Consider the following 27,760-nt stretch of genomic DNA (forward strand, 5'->3'; position numbering starts at 1 on the left):
ATGTCTTTCCCCCATTTCTCCATCTCCTGTGTCACAACAGCTGTTTCTCTTGTTCTTTCCATTCCTGGCTGGCAGATTAGAAGGGCAAGAAGGTCAAATCTGGGTAAAAATCTAACCTCTGAATTGGCGAATGGATCTATAAAAGACAACGTGGATGAGTGGGTAGTGTTCGTTCCTGGAATGTGAACTTGTATTTTCCTGTTTCAGCTGTGAAGTCTCCCACAATAGACTGTCTTTAGGCACAGAATTCAGGCAGCTTCTGGAAACATTCTTGTGGTGTAGAGAGTAGACTGAAGGCATGGGCATTGAGTAAACAATTTGTATATGAAGCCAAAGGGCCATTCCATTCAATCTGCTTCCATTCAGATTGTTCCTGTTTCTTTACCTTTCTACCTTTGTCCATTGCATTGTGAGTCTCTAGGAGAGTGTCTTGAATTTTTGTATAATGTCTGAGACCATTTTGTGCAGTTTGGAAGAAAAAGCATTATTGAAATGAAGTGGTGGCATGGTTGGGTAGTGTTATCTGGTTGGTTCAGCATTGACTGTGGAGTCTCCATTAAGAAAACTATAGAATCTTGTTTGGACCTAAGAGCCCCACCTTGCCTTGTACCTAAAGTGAACGTTGCCTTGGGTGCTTCTTTGTTATCATGTTGGGATGTCACGATACGCACACCCTCACATAGCTTGCTTTTGGGGTTCCTAAACTTCAGATTTATGAATAGTTATAAGAGCACAGAAACAGTTTAGTAATACAAGAAAAAGTGATTTGACAGGTAGATAATTTGCTCAAGCCATAACCTTACTTCTTATTTAATTGGCCATTGATTGTCAATTATCTCTCTAAATATAGTTTAATTTTGTTGTGTTTTTTTTTACATAAAGATATTTTTCTTTTAACTGTCCAGAACCGAAGTGAATTCAAAACATTTACTCATACTTCTAAAAAAAGCTATCAAGGTAGTATAATAATAAAATGCCTTCTTTATGGTGGCTTAAAAATGTATGCTGTGCCAACAAACCTGACTCTGTATTCAACAGTGTTGCTGATTTAGGCATCCTACTCTGACAGGTTGGAAATTCCAAAGAACATGAAACCTGGAACACAGGTCGCCTTTGACAATAGAGGCATTCAGAGGCCTAGTCTGAGACAGTGGAGCATTCTGTAAGCAGTGCAGAGAGGCTTGCGGCATTGTGACATTCTTGATGTTATTCATTGGTGGTGTTAAAGCAAGTTGCTTAAAGGTGTTTTTTGCCCATTACAACAAGCTACTGGATTTCCAAGCAGTTGTGGGCCTGTGGTAACCACCCCAGACTCTTTCATTTGTCTTCCCTGCCATCCTTATGCAATTGGGAGCCATAGGATCAAAGGGGCTGTTTGCTTATATGGCTCACACTGGGTGTTCCTAAGAATATGTGAACTAGAGTGAGGTGTGGATTAGTTGATTGTGTCATCTAGGAAGCCCAGAGTTTGCTTCTGAAGCAGCCAGTTCTTTTGATCTTATTATTGCATGCTGGAATTCTTACCAATTGGGGAAGAGGGACATGGAAGATGTGTGTCTGGGAAGAAAAGGCTGGTAAGTAATGAAGGGAACTATTGAGTGTAGTTGAAGACTGGAGTTACCTGAGATTTGGGATACTAATTAGAAAATTATTGGTTTATCACAGAAAATGGAGATTCATTTCCATTTTATATCTATAACTCCTAATTATAGGTTGCTCTTCAAGAGATGTGATTGTATTATCTCGGTCATTGTCCTCAAACTCTGAGGGAAGGAAAGCACCATAGGTCTCCCACTCTATCCTGGGACCTATATCACTCCCCACTTTGGTCTGGGTCGGTCCCCCACTTGGACTGCAATATACCCTATATTTTACAGGATGGATTGTTAAAACATGATGGATCTCATCTATGCCAGAAGATACCTTATAATTTTAAAATACTAAGCCTGGCAACTCACAGTTGCTGTGTGTGTGTGTGATGTTCTACAAAGTACGAAAGCAAGATTCTGGAATTCTGCAGTGGTAGCTTGTGGAAAATCCACTTCCTGCTGTGATGATTTAGATTATGCAGCTACAGTGTGCATTAGGCTTTCATCATCTTTAATATAACTGGGAATTTCTTCCACTGTGGTCGTAAGGGCTGTTCTACGTCAGCAGTAGGCCATCCACCATGACCACATTCCTCTACGTTAGAGAGGTAGCTCAGAGGTGGCTCAGGGGCAAGGTACCTAGAATAAGTGGTCAACAAGGTTTGAATGTCGACTCACTCATTGAACAGGCAATGAGCTCATGTGAGCCCTCTCAAATTGTTCAGCGGTACTGCAGCCTGCCAGGTGGCTTATGATTGTCCTATGTCTCTTCTGCAGGCTGAAGAAGAATTAGTAAAAGCCCAGAAAGTGTTTGAGGAGATGAACATTGATCTTCAGGAAGAACTGCCTTCACTATGGAATAGGTGAGCATAAAAGGCAGCTCTGTGACTTGCGGCTTTGGCCAATTTAAAGAGATCTTTGACTCAGGCCCTGAAAAAGCACAACTACAACATTTAATCCATAGGTCTTCTCCTAAGCAGAAGCATTATGGTTTAGTCTTGCCTACCACTATGGCTGGGCATGTGTACAGCTGAGGAAATGGGAGTCTGTTAGCAAATGCATACAGTGGTGGTGGTATCATCATGTGCCTCCATTAACTTGAATTGTTGTTTCATTTTCCAGTCGTGTTGGTTTCTACGTCAACACATTCCAGAGTATTGCAGGCTTAGAAGAGAACTTTCATAAGGAAATGAGCAAGGTAAAGAGAGATGATATGCTTGTTTCTACTGAGAACCATCAGTGTGGCACCTAGCTCTTCCCTCATATCTTTTCTCAGTCACTGTAATAAGAATAACTGTGTTGGTTGATGGTACACAAATATAATGGCACTATTTCAACTTATTTTAGAATCTTTCATTGCATCGATGTCCTCAGTTAGGGCACCTTTTTAAAAGCAAGTTCTAGGGTATTGTTAGAAGGCACATGATGCTTGAAGCTAAGCAGGTCTGCATCTGGTCAGTGCCAGAAAGGGAGACTTAAATGCTCTATTGAGTTTCATCATGGAAGAAAAATGAGATAAAATAATAGTAGACTCATTATTTCATGTACCACTCTTCTCTCCCTAAATTTCCCATAGATCTGATTTATCTTGCACCTGCTGGGTTCTGTCATCCAGTTCATATTTGTTGCACTTTGAAAGGTTCAAGTTGTTCTCATTTTACTTATGGAAGCTGAAATATGAATCCTTTGATACAGTGCACGGCTCACCCTAGCACACTCCTAATGGGTACCAGTCCATGAAAGATGTTTGCTCTAATGCACTGATTCCCAGACTTTTAGAGGCCCTAGAGGCTGCTACCTGATATATAAATGCCAAGGGGTGTGGCTATAATGGTGATTGGGCAACAGTGCTCCCCCCAAGTTGCAGCTTGTTTAACCCTTGATGCACATAGCCTCATCTGCTCTGTCAGTTTCGTGAACCACCAAAAATTGGGTCATGACCCACTGGTGGGTCCCAGACCCACAGTTTGGGAACTGCTGCTCTAATGTATTGAATACATTACATATATTTTGGTAGTAACAGAGTTGTATTAGAAAACTAAATGTCTGAATATGCAGGTTTTCAAATTGCCTCTACCCCAATTCTTTCCATTAGCATGGGGTGGGATGCAGCAGCGGAGGAGAATCATCTGCTTTATATCCTGAGTGTAGAATGAGTGACCTCTTTGTGTCTTCCTCTGAATTCTGCAGAAATTCCACATTTAGGGATCAAAATACTAGCTGCAGAATAAGGAAATTATGCACACCTATTTGAATAGCATAGATTTGCAAGGGTTTGTTTTTAGTGGTGCAAAGTAGTACTAAGATGCAGTAGGTAGTAGATCCGATGGTACAAGGATCGTAAATGATTTGGATCCTCCAGAGGGTGAGGAAGAATATGACTATGGAGCCTAGCAGTTATTAATTTTATATCAGACCTTTCCTCCATGAAGTTTTAGGCAGCATATATAGTGTTTTGAGGTGGTCTTCCATCCACTAGGCACTGACACTATCCAGAGATGCAGAGTTGTTGCACTATATGCCTTCAAAACATGTCCTCATTCTGAAGGCTTGATCTTCTGATGTGGCAGAGCCTCTTGGTTAGTCAGTCTTCTGCATTCAACAATGGCCACTAGATACAGTGCAAACTTGTGGAAAGGGAAAACCCCAAATCTGATGCAACTCTCACTGAACCCTGTAGTGCAAGAAACTATTGTCTCCACTCACAATAAGATTGGTGCACTGCTGTTCTGGAATAATTACTAGACAGAAATTCAGCGAATAGAAGCATTTTCTTTTCAGAACGAATCTATTGAATATTGGTCTGTTATGCAGCAATTAATGCTTCTGTCAGAAAGGAAAAAAATAGAATAATGTGGACTATGCACAGTTGTCATAGGAGTTACAAGGGGCAGAAAGAGCCTACTTTGGTCTTGGCAAAAGCCATGTATGGAAGCCTCTTCAAAATCCTTCACATAATTAATTGCAACTCTTTAATAAAAGACAACCATGTCCACAACACTCTGGCAACCATGTTACTACCAGACCACATATTAACGTTGTTTAGCATTTTTCCTACACTGTTGCATTTTGTGAGGTAAGAACTTAGACAGCCTGTTACATCCTGTAACAGGATTTTTGTATTACTAATTCTCCCTCTTTTTCCCTTGGCAAAAATTATATATGTGAAAGATCTTTTTTCCTTAGGGTAGATATGCATTTTATTATAGTTGGGAGTTGAGGAGGTCAACTAAACTGCTGTCGTAGCAGCAATGAAATCCCCTTCTCCTGCAGTGAAAATGCTAGGTTTGGCCTAAAATCTTGTTTTGTGACAAACCGTGGTTCCATGGCAACCAAGGCTGCAGTTGCAGGCAAGGTTTGTAGCTGCAGATGGGAAAAGAGAGCAGAAGGAAGGCATTAAATCCCAATGGGGAACAAAGACCCTGTGTTGACACAAGGGCCCACAGCAGTACAAGTCTTCATTTGTAGGGGCAAAAGGGGGGGGGGTGAAAGGCAGGGAACAGAAGAAGCATGACCAGAATTTGTTTTGTAAATGTGATACAGACTTTACTCATGTGGCACCTGTTTTCTAGAAATCAAATGATGTCCATAGCAGTTGGTGCTTTTAGATTATGTGTCCATGAAGGAGGGGCAATTTGAATGAATACAAATCATTTCCTTCAGTGGGGTGCCCCCATCCTGAGATTTGTGATGCTTTGGTGTGTTTCTGACAGAGACTGACTTCTCAGTATCTTTCAATGTATATTGACGTTTCAAGTGTCCCTCCTGTGGAGCTGATATACATTTTACAAACTGTGTTTCAGCTGAACCAAAACTTGAATGATGTCCTTGTGAGTCTAGAGAAAGAGCATGCAACTGGCACCTATCCTATTAAAGCTCAGCCAAGGTTAGTAATAACCGATTTCTGTTTCTCAAGGAATATGAGAGAATCTTATAGCATTATGGGAAGATGGGACAACTTTGCATTTATGTGAGAGTGTGTATATCATATTATCTTCACTAGAGCCTTATGTTTTGCACAGGTCATTACCGCACCTTCCGTTTCTCTGCTTCCACCTTGCCAACTCAAAAATGGACTTACCCAGTGCTTTTCTTCCTTTGACATATTGTAGACATGTCTTTCACTGTAAGGGTGCATCTCCCCTATGCCCCAAACAATATATATTTCTTAAAATGCACAGGGTATGGTGAAATATGAATCAATTTTGGAAAAAGTTGGTGGTTGTTTTTTTTTTTTTTAATAAACTATTAGGTTAGAAGTGGGATGGAGAGAAAAAGCTATTAAAGAAAAAAGAAGTGGGATGGAGAGAAACTATTAGGTTAGAAGTGGGATGGAGAGAGAAAGCAAATGGGGGGGAAGAGAATTGAGGTAGGAGGCAACATGTTTTATGGATGGAATTTTCAGTTACAAATGCCATTTCACTTTTTTCCTTTTCTGGCCCTGCCACTATGCCATTAATATCAGGTGGCCACCCAGAGGTATAGCAGCAGAAGCTTTTCTTGCCATTTATTAATTTTATTAAATGTTCTGTATACTTGCTTCCTGCCTTCCAAAAGGCAAGTAAAGCACTACACAATATAAAATACGCAGACATACTCCTAGGTAAAATCAATTTGCACGTGCCCGGTTGTTTTAAAGGCACTGGAGCAGGCCTTATTAAAAGAGGTGACAAGCTTGTTCTCGCTTTTGTGGGGCTGAAGGCTGGTTCTTTGAGCCTCTTGACTGTTGGTTATGACTCACATGATTCAGGGTTGGGGTCCATATCAGATACATTTAACACACTTGTAAATAGATGAGATTTAACTCATGCATTTAGGAACTGAGCCATGAGGGCTTAATATAGTTAAACAGGAATAGGTATATAAGGACAATCTTTATGAGAGCTGCTGTGTTAAACATTCCACACACACACACACATCTTCCTCCCTTGCCATTCCACCCAAGTCTCCATGCAGCTGTTCCATACAATTGCATGTTTTTTGGCACCCTCTACTCTTTTTTCAGAACTAGTCTTGAGCACCATCCATACCTAACACACCACAGCAGTAGGCAATTCTGTTCATGATTGTCCCACAGTGAAAGAGATATACAGGATGCATATTTTATAGATTCTTACATTATGGTCAATAATAGATCAAAATATCATGCATCTTGACCATGAAAATCCATCACAAAATTGCAAACTATAGTTTTTAGTTAGAATAAATAATATGAAGTAGTCCTCTTTTACCTGCCTCTAGTACAGGGCAGTTTGGGATGCCTAGACTGACCCCATATGATTAAAGATATACATACACATCCTGTTCCTCTTTGCATTCAAGAACTACAGCTGGGAGAGGAATGGTTCCCCTGAACTACCCATCTACAGATAGCTTAACCGTGAGTCTGTCATCCACGGATTTAACTTATCTGTGGATGTCATGGATGTTGGGGTCTGCTTTTTAAAGTGTTTTAAAAAGTTAAAATAAGTCAGAAAATAGCAGTTTCTACCCTAGCACTGCAAAACCATGCTATTTGCAGGCTGCAGGGCACTTTATGGTGCTCTGAAAGCCACTTCTGGGTCGTATGGGGTGAGCCAGGGTCGAGAGGGGGGGTTGCACGAACTGGTCGTACTGCATAGTTTTGCAGCGCTAGAGTAGAGAAGGCTATTTTCTCATTTATTTTGTCATTAAAAAACTTTTAAAAGCAGACCCCAGTATCCACAAATACTGGGGGAACAAAACTGAACTCCTGTGAATACGGAAGACTGACTCTGCTAGAGGGGCAATTTGGACAAACCACTGCTCCTTGTTACAAATAGACTGGAGCATTGACCATGAGGACAAAGGTCAGGACACATACACTTACATGGCACGCATGTCTTTAATTGTGTGCGGCTGATCCAAGCAATACAATATTGTCTGAACCAAGTCTAATATAGAATCAAATTATCAGTCTAATAAAAAAACAAAATTAAATTATATGAGTAACTTATTTACATTTATTTTTTTCAGGTTATAGGAACATCAGATTTGCTTCTCCACGGCCACAACTTTATCCATTTAACATAAGACATCCTTTCCCTTTCATAATTAGTCAACTTTTTCAGTTCCATTAAAATGAAATAAACCAGACCTTTAACATCACACTGTGTTTTCCTTTTTAATTTGTTTCCTTGGGTAGACCTATTAACACTAGTAAATTTAGCATTCTGGCTGTAGACCACAAATCACAATAATTTTCTCCTTTTTTCCCCCAGCTTTGAGCAATGGATTTTCCAAACACTTTTTGGAATTGCACCCAAAAATACTGACAGCCTTTAGGTATTTTTAATGGTTCCTTTGGGTTCCTTGCCAGAGAAAATGGTTTCCCAATTTTGTTTAGCTATATCAGGCCAGGAGAGTCCTTTACTTAACCTGTTCTATGCTTTCCTTGCTGCTGGACACTCCATTATAAAACGCTCTCTTTTCCTCACCGTCTCTTAGTGATTTTTGTTGACATGCCAGTCTAAGACAACACAATCTAGGAGCAAGAAGAGGGAAGAATCTTATATGAAGGGTGGTGGTGTAGATGTATACGTCCTCCCTCCTAAGCTCTCACTGTTAAGGGGAAGGTAGGCCTCACTCTTTGGATGAGATTGCCTCTGGCTCTCTCCCAAATGCATGAGTGATGAAGCAATTTGGGAACTTGGACTCCCAGCTGCTCCCAGTCCCACATGCTGTGTGAGCAGTAATGAGATGTATGTGCCAAAACAGCATTAGGGAAAGGATAACTGTGGCCTGACTGCACTGCTGTAGGAAAGAAAATGGAGGTTAGTGTGGTACGTTATCTGTGTTAACTTTGCTGCTTGACATCCACTCTCACTCTCTCTGTCTCTCAAATGTGAAGCCTAAGGAAAAAGATCAAACTGACAATGATCAAGCTTAGTGGTCTGGCAGTTATTCTATGCTTATTTGTGATTCTGGCACTGAGCTAAGCTATATCAAAGATACAGAGTGACTGTTAAAGAATAAAATGCAAGGAGAAGAGACCCAAGAGGCAAAACTAAGTGTGAGTTAAATAATCAAGAAGCCAAATCTGTTGTGCCACAATCAAAGAGGAATCTGGGACTGATCCATCCCAGGAGACAACAGTTTTGCCTGACCTTTTAATTTAAGCTTGGTTTGCTCATTTGGCTTTGATTCAATATAAATGTAGCTCAATGGTAATAGCACTACAGATTTCTCTTGAGCTCTGTCCTACTCGAAGCAACTCTTTATTCTGAAGAATAGGTTGTCCTGTCCTTGCTGTGAAGCCTGCCAGCATGACATTGGTTTACACCTAATAATAGGTGAGAAGCCAAAAGAGGGAATGTGTGGGGTGATGAAAAGGGCAGGATTAAAGGCATGGAGGCCTCTAGATGATATTGTGCCAGTTATATGTGCAGGAAGATGAAGGTGCATATAAAAAATGAGGGTAAAGAAGCTTCAGTAGTCATCAGGAAAAGGAAGTGAAAATTTCTCAAGTCTGTCATTTGACTGTATAGCAGTTAAAGTTCATCTTAAGAAAGATGTTACATGTTGGGGTGAGAAAGACTTGAGCACCCTAACAGAAAGTATGTTTCAGGAGGTTCCTAGTCAGGAGGTTCCTGACTTTGTCTGGCATGTAAGTCAATATCCACAGGTCATTCAGATCCCCTGTAAATATTTCATTAGATACATAGGAGCTCCTTTTCCGTGGTTCATCCTATGGTATTAATGCAACATTCAAAGGCCTCAATCCTGTGAGTCCTTAACACAAAACTCTTGCCCAGCTGTCAGAGGTGATTTCATGATTAGGACCTGTGTAGTTTGTCCTGCCCATGCAATTGTGGGGTTTTCAGTGTTACATCAATACTATGGGATGAATCCATAGGAATGTGGCTTTCTTCAAGGTGCTCTTATAATTATTATTAATTATTATTAACAGTATTTATATACCGCTTTTCAACGAAAAGTTCACAAAGCGGTTTACAGAGAAAATCAAACAAACAACTAATGGCTCCCTGTCCCAAAGGGGCTCACAATCTAAAAAGATACAAAAGAACACCAGCAGACAGCCACTAGAAGACAATGCTGGGGTGAGGAGGGCCAGTTACTCTCCCCCTGCTAAAAAGAGGACACCCACTTGAAAAAGTGCCTCTTACCCAATTAGCAGATTTCAGCAGTGAAAGTTTATTCTTTGTAAAGTTCACCCTCCTTACTGTATTGTGCTAGGAAACTGGTGCCCCTAGGCTACTTAGGCCTCGGAGGGCTACGTGGCTTCTTAGCATTCAACCATCTTCCATTACCATCTGTGTCTTTCTCCGTTACGCTTCCTGATATAACTTGGAGGGAACTGGAGGAATGAATAGTGAAAAGTAGCATGCAAATGAAAACAAGGATTTTTTTTTTTCCCCTCTTCCTCTTTCCACTGCCCATCCTCTGAGCATTTATACTGGACTTAGTGGATGTTTCTTTACTGGAAATACCCAATGTGCATTTTCTGGAATCAAGACCAAACTTATTTTGACATTGGGAGATGGTCCTATAGGTCCTCTTTGGATGAATCTCTTCATGGGAACTGTGATAGCTCGTGCACGAAATCTTCTTTTCTTTCTCATTGGTTGAGCCATGTTGCAATGGAGATCACTTACATGTGCCGTCCTCAACAGAAAGAAAACTAAACTGTTCTCCAGGCTGAGGAAAAAGCTGAGCAGGTATCAGTACAGCAAGATGCGTTCACTGTATCTGTATGTTCTGAACTGAATGCAGAATCCCAAAGCCAAGATGTATGCTAACACCATAGCACATTGCTAGCTTGGTGACGGGAACAGTGTTTTTTGCATGATTCATTCTGCTCTGCCTTTGGATTGTTTGGGTTTCTATCTGTGCGTGAATAATCCCAAAATCTTTTTTTCTTATTTTAATTACTTTTGTCAAGTTGCAAAAGTGGTACTAGTTTTTACTGGTATTGGTAGATCTCAAAATGCAAACTCTTTATGCTTCCCAAACTATGAATGGGGGATCCCTTTCTTCATTTGTGTACGTTCAAGAGATAGATGCTTAAAGTAGCAGTTATTTGCCATAAGGAGTCATGATTTAGGGCTCTCCCAGATAAGGGGGGGGGGTGAGAGAGAATTCTTGCTTTTTCTGTAATACTTGCATCTATGCTGGTCTCATCGAGAGCCAGTAGCAATATATTTTGAGGTTTGAACTGGGCTCTTCCTAGTTCATGTCCTTAACTACTCTGTTATGCAAGCTCTTGGGAATATAATTCCTTGTTGATTTTCTCTAGTAGTCCTAAGGCCTCTGCAATAGCTTGTTTGATGCAGCAATGGACAACCACGTTGTACTGAAGAATGCTGGTAGTCATTGGCAGCTGGTGAGAGTGACTAAGGGTGCAATCCTAACCCACTTTCCAGCACCGACGTAAGGGCAATGCAACTCCAAGGTAAGGGAACAAACATTCCCTTACTTTGAGGAAGCCTCCGTGAGTGCACCCCAAGTGCAGGATGCAGCACATGCCCCCCGGCACAGCTATGCCAGTGCTGGAAAGGTGGTTAGGATTGCGCTCTAAGGAGACCACTAAAGTTTGTTCAGTGTACAATTGCATCTCTCTCTCTCTCTCTCTCTCTCTCTCTCTCTCTCTCTCTCTCTCTGTGAAAACTATTTATGTAGCCAGACATTTTGCTGGACACTTTGCACTTTTTATTCTGTAAAAGGTTGATGAAAACCTCCTGCCACCATGTCTTTCTGAGACATTGAGCCAGGTTGAGAAATTAGGAAGACAAAACTGGCTGCCATATTTTTGCCTTATGATTTAATTTTCATTTCTGTGCCAGAAAATTCTGGGATGGTGATGCGTGAAGGGAAGTAAGAGCAAGGAGAAAACAGTGTCCTCTAGAAGATTATCTTTAGATTTCCTTTTTTTTGTTAATGAAAGCTGATGGGGAAGTAAATACCTTAATAAATTCTTAAATATCTTCCCCGCATCTTTCCTTCCTTTACACTATTCACATGCAATCTTATATCCATGTATCTGGAAGTAAATTCCATTGTAATAAGAAAAAATTCTTTCTGAGTAAGCATTCAAAGGATTGTGTATGTGTCTTTCTAAGCTTCATACTTTGTTTTCCAGTCTGAGCAAAGCTTCATTTGTGAGCAAATAATGTACCCCTCAAAGGGAGATTCACTGCTTGTGTTTTATTACATGTGTGTTTTTACTATGTGTAGATATACTAACTAGCTTGCTGAATAAAATACGCATGATGGCTGATATTCTTGAGTTTCTGAGAGCGTTTGATTGCTCCCTTCCCTTGGCGGCTTGTGTTTAGCCTTGGATTGCTTCTAGAATCTTAAAAGCCAAGGACCAGTTTATTGAATGAGGTCCCTGTTGGGCAAAATAAAAGTCAGGAGTGGATAATCTTGGTTGGGTTTTGTTGGTGGCCCAACTTGGCATCTTCACCTTTCATGCAATTAGCACCAGCCAATAGGTGCCCTTGGGCAGCCCAATCCTGAACTTCCCGTTGCCCACTGGAGTGGCAGTGCAAAAGCGGCTACCACTGTATTCCACAGTTGCTGGGAAGCAGCTGGAAGTCTCCTTGGGGGGAAAGTCCCAAGCCCTGCACTGGGGCTTCACAAGTCTGTGCTGGCTGTTTTGCTGGTGCAGACTTGAGAGACTCCATGTTGAGCCTTTCAGTCCAACTCGTAATTCAGGATCCGGCAGAGCAGACCTCTGCCAGTCCCTCCCCTTCCCGCCCTGGTTCCTGCTTCCTGCCTCTCGCTCAGAGGCTGCACCATCACCCAGCGGTTGCACTCGCCCCTCGATGTTGTCATGTCCTCTGTCTGCTGGTGCTGGGCTTTATGGCACATTTATGGTACCCAGTGCTGGTGCTGGCCCAGGTTAGGTTTGGACCCCAAGTGCTTATTTTTGCAGTCGTAGACTGGAACTTTGCTGCTGTATCTTCTTCTGATGCTGATGTGAGAAGGCTTCTGAAAATGTGCAAATCGTGAAATCACAAACCAGTGTGTGGGAAGTACACTCTGGTGATTGCTTCCCAAGAACAACATGGTTCTTGAGAACAGCTACATTCTTGAGTCCACTATTCTGTGTGCTTTGAATCTGTCACCCCATCACTTGGTATGTGCCTGTAAACATTGTGGCTAGCTCACCACTTTTGAGATTTGGAGATTTTGGTTATTTCTTGTGCAGTGTGAGAGGATTAAAGACCCCAAATCAGGAGGTCTAAAGTTTGGATCTCTGCTTGGAGGCATTGCTTAACTTCTTGCAGTACTGACTCAAAGGCAAATTGCCTATTGTCAAACTCCTACCATATTTCAATTCCCTGTATTTAAGATATCGTGATATAATTGTGACCAGGTAGTCATCTGCACACTTTGATTCCTGCAAAAAGGACACCTTGTCTGTATGCCTTGTGGTTTTGGAATTTGGATATTTATGATGGTTTATGCTATGTTTGTCCCTTTTGGGGGGCAAGTGCACATGCATATACACACACTGTAGCACCATAAAATATCTCAGGCAACACAGGAGGAAACAGCATTTCAGCAGCATGTCTACATTTCTGTCTCCAGGAATGAATGAATGAATGGACTCATTGAAGTTCTAATTCTGAATCTATTTTTCCCTTTCCTTTCTCTGCAGTGACAGTACCCCTGCAAAAGCAAACAAAACCCCCTCATCTCCACCTGATGGGACTCCAATCACCAGCCCAGAGATCAAGGTCATCAACCATGAGCCAGAGCCACCCACTTTGGAAGCACCTGGGGGAGGCATCCCTAAGTCTCCATCTCAGGTAGTGAGGGTTGCTGCTGTGACTCTGTCTTCCTTAGGGATATGCCAGAAAACCACCTTTCCTGATAGGGGTTCTCTGATTACTAATGTATGCAGATAAATGATGTTCTCTCTGCTCTTGTTCTTCACTGACTCTGGACACCTGTAGCATCCAACCTCTCTCCGTTCTTGCTTAATTTAATTTCTTCTTCATCTAGAAACAGACAACAATTATTCCTCTTAATCAGTTGTATGTATGTATCCTGGGAAATTAATTAGGTCTTACGAGGTAATGCGTCTGGCTCATGATTGTTTACAAAAGCAAGAAAGGGATGTGGCTAAGGTAAGAAGACTGGTCTTGTTATGCACAACCTCTAAATGATCCAGGCTAGTGACCAGGGCATTAATGCAGAAAGCCCTTTTCAGGCACTTTGCAGAATAAGGAAGAAAGGTGTAAAGGCTAATGGTGTTTAAAAAATGTAACCTTGTGAGTTCTGGGTGGACAAGAAACAGATAAATGCATTACACTAGGTATAAGGTAAGAATGAAAAAAATACAAAAGTTTTGAGTGTTTTCATCCTGATGGCATTTGAACTTGTTGCTGTTTGAATATGGTATGTGAGCTGCAGCCCTGAACTTAATAAGCAGCATAAAACTGTTTTTTGGGGGATGGTCAACTATGTGATCACAACTACAGCCAACCACAAAGCTATAGCAATCATGCAGAGCAGAGCTGTGAATGACAATTACTTGTCTATAATCATGTGAGTGTCTAACCCGAAAACAAGGTGAGTCCTCTGTATGGCTGTGCAAACTCTGTATGTCAATCTAGCAGCCAAAGGTTTTGGGAATGTCAAACTGCAGAGACAGTAGCACCTACTCTTTCATGATAGTTACTGCAGGAAAATTAGAGGTGTGTCAACTGGGTCATGGGTGCATTCCAGGAAAAAATTATTTTATTTCTGCTGGCCTGTTACCTTTTCTCAGATGTCTGGTGTGAATGGTTTTTTGTTGTTTTTTTTGTTATTTCCGTATTCATGCTGGCCAGGCAAAGGTAGGTTTGTTCTAGTATTTAAAGCACCAAATGATCTCTTTATTGGGCTTCACTGTTCATGAGATTTTGCCATTTATTCTTATGCTTTCAGCCCCTCCAGAGAGGTATCAGAGAGGTCTGATAATTATGTAGTGCTAGCCATGTGACTCTTGTATGTTCAGTGAAGGCTAGAAACTGACATTCCCTTCTGTGCTGGGAAGTTGGTCTTTATGTATAAGAAACTTCTGAGTGAGGGAGAATTGTTAGCTTGATTTTGCTATGTGTTCTTTCTCTCTAGTGGAGAGAGGTTACTTGTGCCTCTGTAGCTTTGCAAGGGCTTTTTCTCTTGCTTGTGAGCTGGTGCACCTGACTCTTTTTAGTTTAAGACAAATGATTGTTTTTAAGCAAACAAAAGTTGCTGTCCGGCAGCATCATGGCTTATCGTGTAAATTTCTTCTCTACATTATTATCTTGGTTCAAGCAGGTTTTTGAATCACTGAAAATCCATGTTATATCCATGAACAAAAGTTATAGGGAGGTGAATAAGGATGTCTAGATGAAACTACCTTCAGCTCTTTTTCCACTTGACTCCAGCCTTTTAAATAATAGAAGGGATAATAATGTAATCATATCTAAGCCACATCCTGCTATCATATCTGGAAGGACTGTACAGGGCATGGCAAATACAGAATACGTGGCAAACACTGCTACCTGCTGGTGATTCTCTTTCAATGCAAATTTAATCAAGCCACTGCAACAAATCTTGGTCACACAGGTTTCTTTAGACTTGCAATACACAGTCAGATTCAAAACACTAGATACTTAAAGCAGCACAAGGGAAGACAACTAAATCTTCTCCTAATAGTGTTGTATAGAATATAAAGAGACAATGACAAAGGCAGGAAGCCTAGGACTGTTTAGGACTACTTTTTAATGTACACTCTCTGGCAGAGTTCACTGGTTCATACGAGCAGGTAACTTACTAAACTGGGTGTGTTCAAGAAGGAACAAAACCTGGAAGACTTCAGTGTGGGCTTGTTTGAAAAGATTTAGCAATATTGACAGACTGGAGTTCAGCTAAGCCCTGCTTGCTGCAGTGATTGGTTGCTCTGACTTGCCCCTTTCTCTCCTCCCTGAAAAGCAGGATAAACAATTTGAACAAGGCAGACAACTTCCTGTTCTGCACCTAGGTGTATACTTTGGTATATTATTACGAAATGGGAGATGGGTTTATTTTTTTGTCTGTCCTGAAAACATTCTGCAGTCTCATCTGCCTCTGGTTCTGGAGGCATTAAATGACTAAATGACAGCCCATTTAAGCTGGATGTGAACAGCAAGGAGTTATGGTGTTTCCATGTGAATAAATGTTATAGCTCAGTCCTCTGCTCATTTGTAGGAAGAATTCATCATTAATTTATAAAGTAACACCAAATGTAAAAGAAAAAAAAACCTTGTAAAAAGGAAGCCAGATTAATTTCATCCTGAGAGTTTTATTTTCTACATAAGAAGAAAATATACTTAATGAAAGAATACAGTCTAACACTGACAACACAAGCCTATGTATATCTACTCAGTTGTAAGCCCCAGTGAGTTCAATAGGACTTACTCCAATGTAAGTATGTTTAGGATTGCCACCTTAACCCTTTTCTGCCTGGCCCACAGGTGTACACATTTGGTCCCTGTTGCCTGGGCTTAAATGGCTTAATCAATTTTCTAATTGCAACATTATAAACAAAAGTGTAGCAACACCAGGCAGAGGTCAGGGGAGTAAATATATGACATGCTCTGAGTTAGGAGAACATAGGAAAAGGTTCCTTCCCTTTTCCTTTCCCAGAATATTCAAGGTGCTTTCCTGCCATATTAGAACTCAGTTGGCAGCTATACTGTATGAATACTGCATAATCTGCCTGTAGTGACAACAATGTGTGGATCACCTACATGCGAAAATGCCTAAGGTGTGTTCTTGGCTTCCTCCCTAGAGTTCTAGAGTGGCTTTACAGTGAAAAGAGCATTGACTGACACTAAAATTGTTTATTTGCTTAACAGCCTGATCCTAATATGTGCTTGAACAGGCAGGCCACAGTGGCCTACTCTGAATCCAGGGCAGGTTAGGAGATGGCTGTAGGTCACCTCAGGGTAAGGAGATACTTCCTTCCTTACTCCGTGTCAAGCCCCAGCCACCTTTATGGGGCTACTCGAATCTGAGTAGCCAGTGTAAGGCTGCTTAGCCCGTGCCACCTGTGCTGCCGCAGCTGATCCCACCCCCAATCTGGTCCCAATCCGCCTCCCATTCCGCCTTCCCCTAATCAAAACACCCCCTCCCCACCTCTGTTCCACCCTCCTGCCACCCTCTCCCACCTTCTGTGCCAGCCGGCCTGGGCCAGCACAAACTCACCACGTCCAGGGCTTTGAGTTGGTCTGGGCCTTTGCTCTGGCCCAGCTGACTCCCGAGTCGGCACGAACATGCTTTACAGCACGTTCGCCACACTAGGGTGATGGTGCAGGGGACCTGCCCCGGCACAGTGCACCTTCAGAATTGCACTGTAAATCTCTAAACAAATGCAAAAGCATCTGAGGAGGTTGACAGTTGAGACGCAAGTTGTCAGTTGAATAGTGAGACACAACTATTTTAAATAAGTGAAAATGCTGATTTTTTTTTTTTTTTTTTGCCAGTAGTGCTGGCACGTTTAACAGCAGTAGTGCTTTTACCACACCATTAATAGGATATTAAATTTTGCTTAAGAAATTGCATTTGCATTTGCTTGAGGAGGAAGGGTTTTTAGGAAAGGTATTTTAACTAGAAAACTATTTTAACTATTAATATACATGGAAAATAGCAATGCCATTTTATGTGCTATGTAAAGGATTGTAGTCAAAGAGATTTTTAATCAGCTTGATATGTTTACAGAAAGTTTTAGCAAATTAGGTTCCTGTCCTTTCCAACTTTCCAGTGCTGGTGTAGCCACAGTGCAGTCTTGAGGAAAGGGAACAAATGTTCCCTTACCTGGAGAAGGCCTCCACGACTGCCCACCCACCACAGGATGCAGCGCATGCCCCATTGGCATGGCTGCACTGGTGCTGGAAAATCAGGTAGGATTTAGCCCTTAGTGTTCACCTGGAGTCATTCTCTGACATTTCTTTGACATCCCCAGTGTATTAGCTTGTCTTTACTCAGGACCTTTAAATGCTTTGGGAAACTTGGCCTGTTTTCCTAGGCAGGGTGAAGTATTGAGATGCTTAGTGTTTTGTATGTATATTGACTGGGAAATATATTTGGACTGGTCCAGCATTGTAGTACCATTGAAAATCCACTAGCTACTCTGAATACCTAAAAACAAGATTCACCCACCTAATTTTAAAATTCCTGGATGCGTTCAGTTGGAGGCATATTGTGAAGATCTTAGAAGATCTGAAGGAGCAGGTTCGCAGCTTGGGGGTCCTCCTGGACTCGCAGCTGCTCCTGGATTCCCAGGTGGCGGCTGTGGCTAGGGGGGCCTTTGCTCAGCTTCGGCTGGTGCTCCAGCTGCGACCGTACTTGGATCGTGCAGACCTGGCCACGGTGATCCATGCCACGGTGACATCGAGGTTAGATTACTGTAACGCGCTCTATGTGGGGCTGCCCCTGAAGATGGTTCGGAAACTACAATTAGTACAGAATGCGGCGGCCTGTGCGGTCACCGGAGCCAGGCGGTTTGACTCTGTCAGCCCGCTTCTCCGGGGGCTACATTGGCTGCCCATTCGTTTCCGGGCCCAATTCAAGGTGCTGGTTTTGACCTTTAAAGCCCTATACTGCTCTGGGCCAGGATATCTTAGAGACCGCCTACTCCCGTACAATCCGGCTCGCCATCTCAGGTCATCAGAGAAGGCCTTTTTGCAAGTGCCGCCACCCAAGGAGGTCCGGGGGGCGGCTGCAAGAAATAGGGCCTTCTCGGTAGTGGCACCAACATTATGGAACTCCCTTCCCCTTGACTTGAGAATGGCTCCCTCTCTTGAGAGCTTTCGGCGAGGCCTGAAAACACTGTTGTTTAAACAAGCCTTCTGATTTCTGGCCTTCTTAACTTTTTTATACATCTTTTAGTTTTACAGGCTTGATTCCTCGGTGATCTGCTCTTTTACTCTTTTAATCTGACTACTGTTTTTATGGCCCTGTAGTGTGTTTTTAAATGTTTTTATCTGCTTGTATTAATGTTTTTAAAATCTATTGTTTTTTTAATATGTTGTTAGCCGCCCTGGGTCCCGTTAGGGAGAAGGGCGGGATATAAATAAAGTTTTTTTTATTATTATTATTATTATTATTATTATTATTATTATTATTATTATAAGAAAAGAGGAGAAACAGACGTTTCTGAAGTGGTCAGTATGATTTCCCCACCCCCACCCTTCACTTGTCATATGATGTTAAATGAAAACCAGATTTTCAGTGTGTGGTAGGAGAATTGGGATGCCCAGATCAGCAAAATTTTTATTTGTGTAACACAGGAATACTGTGACCCTCAAAACTGGTGAACCCAATTTCTGTTTGTTCTTGTCCCAGCGTTGCTTAGGCTGCAGAAGCCCATTGCACATGGTGAAGCTGACCCAGTTTCACGTATCACGACTAGGCTTGGGATTGTTGGGAACATCCCTTTTGTAGGAATAGGCCAAGCCAGCTTGGGTATCTCCTTTCTCTACATGCAAATAGATACTGCTAGCAGGAGTAGCTCTGCTGCCTTCTGTGGCTCCTCAGCACTTTCTACTGTAGTACGTACGTTCCCTCCTTGTTCTCCAGAAGGTTGCATAGCCTCTAATTACGTATGCATGACATATTCTATGCATATTAATTGTGTTACGCTTCTCCTCTGCAGAAGGGAGACCTACCCACGACTGAAGTGTAACTAATGATGCGAAGCCTTCTTTTGGAAGTGTGCAATTGTTCCCCTTCCTCCTCCCATGCTTGTGTGTTTGTTTTTGACCTCCTTCTAGGTCCTCAACTTGTGTGTGTTTTTTTTTTTTAATTTTTTTAGTTTTTGCTAACCTGGTTCCTGTCTCTGGTTTTTTGGGTGTTGCTGTCTGTGCCGTCGCCATGTGCTCGCTTGCATGCAGTTGAGGAAAGGCCCTCCCGTGCCGCCACCTCCAAAACTCACTCCGTCCAAGGAGATGAAGCAGGAGAACATCATCAACCTGTTTGATGACAATTTTGTCCCAGAGATCAGTGTGACAACCCCCTCACAGGTTAGCTTCTCCTTCTCCCCTGCCCTTTCTTACCGTTTCCTTTATCCTCTTCACCTTCATTGTTTGTCCCTTCCTTATTAGAGGTGTCAAGCCATGAAAACTGTTCAGTGATGGGGGATGTGAATATAAGGAGTCAGCTGGATTTGAAGTAGGTAAAAGGGGCAGTGAATTTTAACCCCACATTGTTGGGCTGGAATCCATCTGTGACTGAGGTAGAATGAAGAGGGAGGCAGAGAGCTTCCTACCACAATCTGGCTATAGTACTACAATCTGGTCATACTACTTCTTGTCTCCATTAAAGCAACCAATTGGCATGGAGATGAAACCCGTTTCTCCCCCAGTTAAGAGAGTTATGGTTATGGAACATAACCTGTATCCTGTTCATATACCTAAACATTCCTTGCACAAAGTGGTTCTGTCACCATAGGCACTTGAGAGAAGTGATGCATAAGTTGGGGTATTTATGCTAATGCCCTTTCCTCTGGAAGTCTTGCTCACATGTTTTATCTTCCTCAGAAAGTGAGGGGAGAACCATGCGAGTGTGACCCAGTAATCCGGCACCAGAATGGATTGTCTGACTCATTCATTACTTCCTTCATAAGAACATAAGAACAGCCCCACTGGATCAGGCCATAGGCCCATCTAGTCCAGCTTCCTGTATCTCACAGCAGTAATGGGTGGAGGTGTGGGCCCCTTTTTTGTTTGGGGCTATGTCTTGAAGGCACTTGCAGTAGCTCTCTGAACCACCTGTGTGGTTTTAACAATTCCTACTGATTTATAACACTAGCCCTTTCCCCAAGACTGGGAAAGGACGGCTTACTCTTGTGGGTAATAAATCTGCAAGATAAATGGTTATTTTTGTTGGTGGTGGTGATTTTAGATCTTTTATCACCCTTTTGAGTGACAATCTCCAGATAGGTCATTCCTGATCCTGTGGTCTGCACTTAAAGTGTTTTTGAAAAGTAACTAGCACCCACCAGCTTTTCAGGATCCCATGATTTTTCAAGCTAGCCTTGTGCAGTTTAATAAGAAATTAAAGAAAACAAAATATTCTATTGTATCATATTGCCTGGGGAAGTAACTGGGCAATTGACTGGAATCCAAAACACTGACTTTTCTCAGGGCTGACTTAATTCTTATCCCTGGGGGAAAGACAACTGACCAGTTTTCTGGCTACATTCCTACAATTCATACCATCATCATCATAATTGTGATTTATGATTTGTAAAACATTTCATTATTCATAAAAGGCATTGAGTGACACCTCTAACAGTTCTATTGCCTGACTCCGCTCTTCCTTCCCTACCTCAGCACGGTGGCCTGCGGCTTTTGCCTCTTCCTCCTGTTCGACGGCTGAAACGTTGCACCAGGGGCCTGGAGTTGGGAGAAAAGGCAAGTTTAGGCCACAGGTTATAAGGGTTGTGGGACAGCCTAACAGAGTCATGTGGAGCGTTTGTAAAGACCTAAAGATTAGGATTGCCTATTGTGGGTGGGCACCAAGGAAGAGTTACAGCTGTTTTTTTAAAATTGGTTTTTTGAATCTATAGACCTTAATTAGTGCTAGTCACACAGCAGTTTCAAATTTGACTATACTGAAATAAATCAACATAGACAAATGAGCATCAAGCATGGCTTCTCATCCAGCTTGGCCCATAGAGACATGAGCCAGCACCAGCAGAGGAAAAAAAATATGGCGGAGCCCTGTTTTGTTAGATAAAGAAATTCACAAATGTACTTGTTCCTTAGCTGGTGACTGAAGAGAAGAGGCAGAAACAGATATGGCCCCCTGTGGATATGGCCCCCACACCCTGTGTACCGATCAGTACGATTGTCAGACTTATACCAGGTGAAAATTCTTCCTTAAACCAGATTGCCATAAGCTTAGAAGCAGAAGTTAACCACTTCCTGCTGAGATTGATCTAGCTATTTTCAAGCAACCAGACTGCTGGGAGGCAGCCTGAAGGTCACTATGAAATTCTAAGCATATAGTGACCTGGTTTAAGGAAGAATTTTCACCTTGGGTAAGTCTAACAATCAGACTAATGGGTGCAGGGGAGAGCATGGAGACAGGTGTGCCCCATAACTGTGGTTTCCGGTTTCCATGGGGGGGGAGGAGGAACCTATCCCCCATGGATACCAGGGCATGCCTTTATCCTGACTAGGCCTATAAGAAGGCATGCCCAGGTTTCTAGTCTTCTTGCAGTTCTTTGCTACAGAATCATCACTGGTTTGTGTTTAGACTTTCTGACATAAACTCTGCCTGAGGACTAGTTTTCACTGAGATGGTTAATCTACATCAGAACGGTACAATATTACAGATACGCAAATGCTAGTGGGTGTACACATAATGGAATTTAAGTCTATGGGGTGGGGAATCCCTCATCTTGGAAAACCACATCAAAGATAAAGATAATAGTAAGTCGTTATTTGAGTGCAGGGAATATTTTTGAATGGAGAATCATTTGCAGTTTGAATGTGGAACAGCCCATGTATGGGTTGCTCACCTCAGAAAGAACTAGGTCTTTGGACCAAACAAATGCATTATGTCAGAGATCTGTGATCAGGATCTCCGATGAAGCATCCCACATAGCTGCATTGAAGATGAGGAAAGTGGGAGGTCTAACCCTTTGTCTTTTCCTGATCTAAAGTATCACCTGAAGCAGCTGTAAAATATGGTTATTTTCCTCTCCTACAGATCTAATAATTTTAGGGTTGGTTTCAGTCAGGAAGGGGTTGCATTCTAGAGCACCATTTTCATGATCTTTAAAGTAGTTGTGTGGGGTGCTCATTAGTTTTAAACAACAACAACAAAAAATACCTGGGAGATTTCAAAGCAACTGAGGGCCCAATTCTATCCAACTTCCAGCACCGGTGCAGTCGCAATGCAGCCCCAAGGAAAGGGAACAAATGTGCCATACCTTGAGGAGGCGTCTGTGACTGACTCCCTACCACAGGATGCAGCGCACGCCCCATTGGCACTGCTGCACCGGCCCTGGAAAATTGGATAGGATTGAGTCCTGAGTGGGGTTGCTAACTAATACCTCCCCACGGGAAATCATAATTGTGGATCTCCTACATCATGTCTGTTTTTGGACCTTTGTGACAGGCAGACTTTATGGCTGTAAATTAAACGCCTTCAAAGCAGTGTTGCCTTCCTGTTCACACCCCACCCTGTGAAAAAGACATGGCAGCCCTAGACAAGAGTGCAGAGATACCAGGAAATATTTTTGAGAGCTGGAAAGCAACAGAGATAATACAAGAGCTACAGTATTTGCAGTAACAGGGAAGCAATGGAAGCAATAGAGCCTTTTTTACAAGAGAACCCAAGAGGTGCCTACAGTGCAGGAATTCTGACTGTATATCCTATGTGCACTTTGTTATCTCAGAAAGCCGTGGGCCACTGAGCAACCTTCCATCCTTGTCCACACCCATTCTTTACCTTGTAGCATGCTTCAACAACTCTGACACCATATTTCGTATTGTAAATTTCTGTGTAAAAAAATTTGTGTAAATGAAACGTTCAGCATGGAACCAGTTCAGAGCACAGGACGCCTGAATTGGGCAGCATCGTTCTAAAGGAGTCTGGGTTTCCAAAAGATATGAGTCTGGTTCCACTTCAAAACCACTGGAAAAAAATAAGTGGCCATTGGCCTGCATACTCCCTATTTCGGTTTGTTGCTGGGCTAATCATTTGGAAGGAGGGGAGGGAATACTAACTAAAAAGAGGACTCTTGGACCCTGGGACCCTGTGCAGGGGGCTCCCAGTACAGGGGACAGGTAAGAATCCAGCATGACTATACTGTTTAATCTCAATTTTTTTTAGACAAGCATGGATGATGCCTAGAAGTCTTCTTCCAATAGAAATGTATGTAAGAATTCTTTAGGTGGTAAATTGTGGTTATGAGTGAAGGGAATAGTAACGCATAGATCTCTCTCCAATGATAGATTATTCTTCTTTCCATGAAAGCAAATGAAAGACATGAGGAAAAGTGCGTTTAAAATGTGATGTTTATAGGAAAAGATAATTTTATGGAGAGTAACTGTGGATGAGATCTCTTGAAATAAAGAGTGTGTGCCTGATTTTTGTATTGAAAGACTGAAGGCTTTGGTTTGAAAGCACCAGTTGTCTAGTATTTCTCAGTTCATATTTTTATATTTTCATGGGATGTCATCATGCTTCAGGAATCTGTTCAGTGTTTTGCCCTAGTCTAGTGCAGAAGTGTTACATTTGGGCCAGAAGAGTAATGAAATGTTAGGGCCAAGGTACGGCTTGAATAGGAAAACCTTGGTGAAACCTCTGGATGGAGTGCCTTTCAGAAAGAACAAGCTGGGAGAAAAGGCGTATAAATCAGGGATGCTTTTCCAAGTCACTGTGGTGCTTCCATAAACTTTCATACTGTTGCTACCAAAGTTATATCTAGTGTATCTGACTCTAGATTACACCCCCTCCCTGACTGGTGTAGCTTTGATGAAAAGGCACATGTTGAATCCAGCGGGGCGATGGTGGAGGAGAAGCAGACCTCGATTTGTCTCTTGATTAGACTGGGAGAGTTGGAAGATGTACCCTGGAAGTTGCATTGTTCTTGCAATTGGAAATAGAATCTTGGTACTGCAAGTGTTTAAACTTGGAACGGACCAACATAGAAGTGGCAAGATCTAAGCTTTTCAGCATTATTCCTGACCACAGTAATACAGATGAGTGTGAGGCTAAAAGATGGAAGAGGCTAAAAGAAATGGAAGTGCACTCATATATATTTACAAACACACATACACAGCCCCCTTCAGGTTGCATGTGTTGAGATCAATAGCGTAGATGCCACAATTTTGCTGAATATTGCAGACTCAAATTTTTCTGTAGAAAGAGAAAGTGAATTCTACCCCATGTTTAGGAATGAGCTGATCCTAGTTTAGGAATGTAGGAGATGACTGGCCTGGGAGAGAACCTCTTATGTATTTATTCTTTGAGGCTGTAGCATGGCAGATATGATGGCTTATGACGTGGCAATTGCTCAGACTAGATAAATGTTGTGTGAAATGCAGGCGCTTTGTTTTCAATGGCTGCATTTTTGTAAAAAGATGTTAAATACACTGTGGTTAGGTAGGCATGTGTGACCACTCATTGTACCATATGATTTTTATGCATCACTTTTATACCTTCAGCTCCTGGATGACAACTTCCTCATATCCACACCATCCTATATGTGACTAATGCTCGTACTGCTTTTCTTCCTTAATGCTGCCAAGTTTGATGCCCCTGGGCCCTTCCAGGAGGGAGCCAGCCTGTTGGACCTGGATTTTGATCCCATTAAACCAGATAACAGTACTATAGGGAAGTCGCCCACACCTGTGGCCCAGGTTGGTTAACCATTGCCATTATTTCATTCCATGACATGCCAGGTGAAAGGGACCTTCTCAGCATTATTGGGAAGTGCTATGTGTATGTTCATAGTAACAGAGGGACTCCTGGAGGCTTAAAAATAAACCAACAGACATTTTCAAATGAATCTCCTAGATCTGCATACCCGAAAACTGTACTTAGTGCTTCACCTAACTTTATAGCACTTTAAGACTGTTTCATATACATCCAATCCAATTATGTACAGTGGTTTAGTATTCTCCTCAAGTTGCAGATGGGAAAGGAGTTGAGGTAGGGTAAGAGTGGGCTTTTTAAGGCCACTTAGGGAGTTTGCAGGGGAGTTGGGGTTTGTATTGGTCACTTCCAAGCCACTACATGATGAAAATTATGTACATCACTACATGATCAAATTATGCCACTCTCAATTGTGAAAGCATGTGGCAAATTTTGAAATGCTTCCCTTTTGACCTTTTCTGGCAACAGTAACAAAACATTAATCTCTGAATTTTTCTTGTATCACCATGTTGTCAAGAATGACTGTCACTTTTTTTTTTCTTTCCTTGACACCTTATTATTATTATTTTTTTGGTGCTACTTTGTAATGGAGGATATTTTCGTAGAACTGATGTGCCTAAATATGTGCTCTGCACAAGGTGCTCTGGAACCATCACTACATGGTGGGCTATCATGGTGTCCTCAAGATGCCACTTGTCCAGGTTCTTTTAGGTGGCCCAGCTGCACAGAAAATTGCCTCCCCTTCTTTATACAAAAGTTGCAGAAATGGCTACCTGATGAGATGAAAACTGGTTATCTGGTACTCTATTAAGCTATTTATCAGCAAACTAATATTTTAAAGAAGCTCAACACTTAAATGAAAACTTCAAAATAACCCATACCAAATCTACCTTAAGGTCCATTACAGTGCCAGCCTATGCTTGTTTCCTTGGAAGCGAGTCACACTGTGTTCATTGGGCTTTACTGCCTATCAGTGTGTTTAGAATTGTTGCCTTCATACCTTACCTTTGCCATGCATTCAGTAGGAAGCCTTGGGCAAAACACCCCTCTCAGTCTTAACTCTCCAGCTGCAACAAGAGGGCAACATGTTATAGTAATACCTCTCCTAACACCACTTCCTTTAGTGCTGTTTTGCTACAGCACTCTTCATCCCGTCTGACAGCTATTGTAGCCAATGGAAGCTGGTCATTCTGTGTAGTGCTGGGCCAAATCAATGCCAGTTTCCTGCCTCATAGTTATGTTTCCTATAGCGCTGTCTCACACAGCGCCTTTTGGAAATGTGCATCTGCACTGTTGGAGGTAATGCTGTAATACTTGTGAAGCACTTTGCACACTCAGAAAGTGGTATACAAATGTTAAGTATCAGTTTTATGGAAACTTGCACATTTGTTTATACTTTGCATGTTGGCTAAAATACTAAAATCTTAACATGTTTGTATTCCTCTTGCTCTTTACTATGCTTAGTCTTTGCCTTGGGATTTATGGGAGGTAAGATTTCTATTAATATCACTTTCAATGCAATAAACTCTACCATGTGGCATTTGGCATGGTGCAAGTACTGTCTTTTTGTGTTAGTGTCCTGTAAACCTTGTAATGCCTGCTTGACCTTTCAACCCTACCTTCTTCTGTGCATTGTGCTCTAAGGTGATACAAGAGTAGAAGCCTTCATACCCTCTGTCTTCACATTTGTATGTTATGACTGCATGTCCTTTCCTGCCACAGTGTAGCATCCATCTTGTTATCTGGTGTGCTCCCTGGGACATTTGGTGGGCCGCTGTGAGATACAGGAAGCTGGACTAGATGGGCCTATGGCCTGATCCAGTGGGGCTGTTCTTATGTTCTTATGTTCATATTTCTCAGCTGTCACTCAGTTTAATTCTTATGCAATATGCCAATTCTTTGTATAGATTTTTTTTAAACTGCTGTGGTTTACTAAAAAAAGAAATGGAAGTTTTCTTCATTACCGCTAGACAAAGGAAACTTGCATCCTTTTACTTTTATGTTCCCAGACGTTCAACTGGGGTGGATCAGTTACAAAAAATCTGTAAGAATAAGAGGCCTGCTGGATCAGACCAAAGGCTGATCTGGTCAAGCATCTTATTTCCGTCAGCGACCCGCCAGTTGCCTCTGGGTAACCTACAAGTAGGAGATGAAGAAAAACTGCTCTTCCATCCTTGCACTCCTAAAACTAGTTTTCAGTTGATACTGATATAGCATGCAGCCATCATGGATAGTAGCTATTGATAGATTTGTTACCCATGCATTTGTCTAATCCCCTTTTAAAGCCATCTAAGCTAGTGGGCAACACCACAGCTTGTGGTTGAATTCTATAATTCCACACTATGTGAAGAAGTACTTTTTTTTGCCTGCCCTAAACCTTCCACCAAATAATTTCTGTAGTTTTAGTGTTGTGAGCAGAAGAACTCTCTTTAGACATCATGTATCAGCATTAGTCATATTGTTCATTACACTTTTCCCTAAACTAAAAGCCGCACATATTGTAGCTGTTCCTCGTAACTAAGATACCCATGTTCATTTTGGCTTGCCATTTTGGTACCTTTCCCAGCCCTTCAATACCCTTTTTGAGCTGTGGCAGCCAGAACTGTACACAGTATTCAGGATGTGACCAGGCCATAGATTCTTATAAGGGCACTGTAATATTAGCAGTTTTATTTTCAATCCCTTTTCTAATGACTCTTGGCATGGAAATTGCTTTTTTCACACTTGCCGCATAGTGGGTCAATATTTTCAGTGAGCTATCCACCATGACTGCCAAGATGTTT

General features: G+C 42.0%; 1 protein-coding gene across 3 annotated transcripts in view; it reads left to right on the forward strand.

Annotated features, from left to right (window-relative positions):
- BIN1 (bridging integrator 1) overlaps positions 1-27,760 on the forward strand; it is a 139,074-nt gene that overhangs the window by 98,420 nt on the left and 12,894 nt on the right. Inside the window, exons 7-13 of one of the 3 annotated variants that reach the window (XM_066632130.1) lie at positions 2,367-2,452; positions 2,712-2,787; positions 5,393-5,475; positions 13,234-13,384; positions 19,478-19,606; positions 24,851-24,961; positions 26,442-26,465. In XM_066632130.1, coding sequence (XP_066488227.1) covers positions 2,367-2,452; positions 2,712-2,787; positions 5,393-5,475; positions 13,234-13,384; positions 19,478-19,606; positions 24,851-24,961; positions 26,442-26,465 — 660 coding nt within the window. The remainder of the gene's footprint in view (positions 1-2,366; positions 2,453-2,711; positions 2,788-5,392; positions 5,476-13,233; positions 13,385-19,477; positions 19,607-24,850; positions 24,962-26,441; positions 26,466-27,760) is intronic. The other 2 variants (XM_066632112.1, XM_066632121.1) reach the window with 2 other exon arrangements.

This window comes from Tiliqua scincoides, chromosome 1 (genome assembly GCF_035046505.1).
Source record: "Tiliqua scincoides isolate rTilSci1 chromosome 1, rTilSci1.hap2, whole genome shotgun sequence".
Classification (NCBI taxonomy): Eukaryota; Metazoa; Chordata; class Lepidosauria; order Squamata; family Scincidae; genus Tiliqua; species Tiliqua scincoides.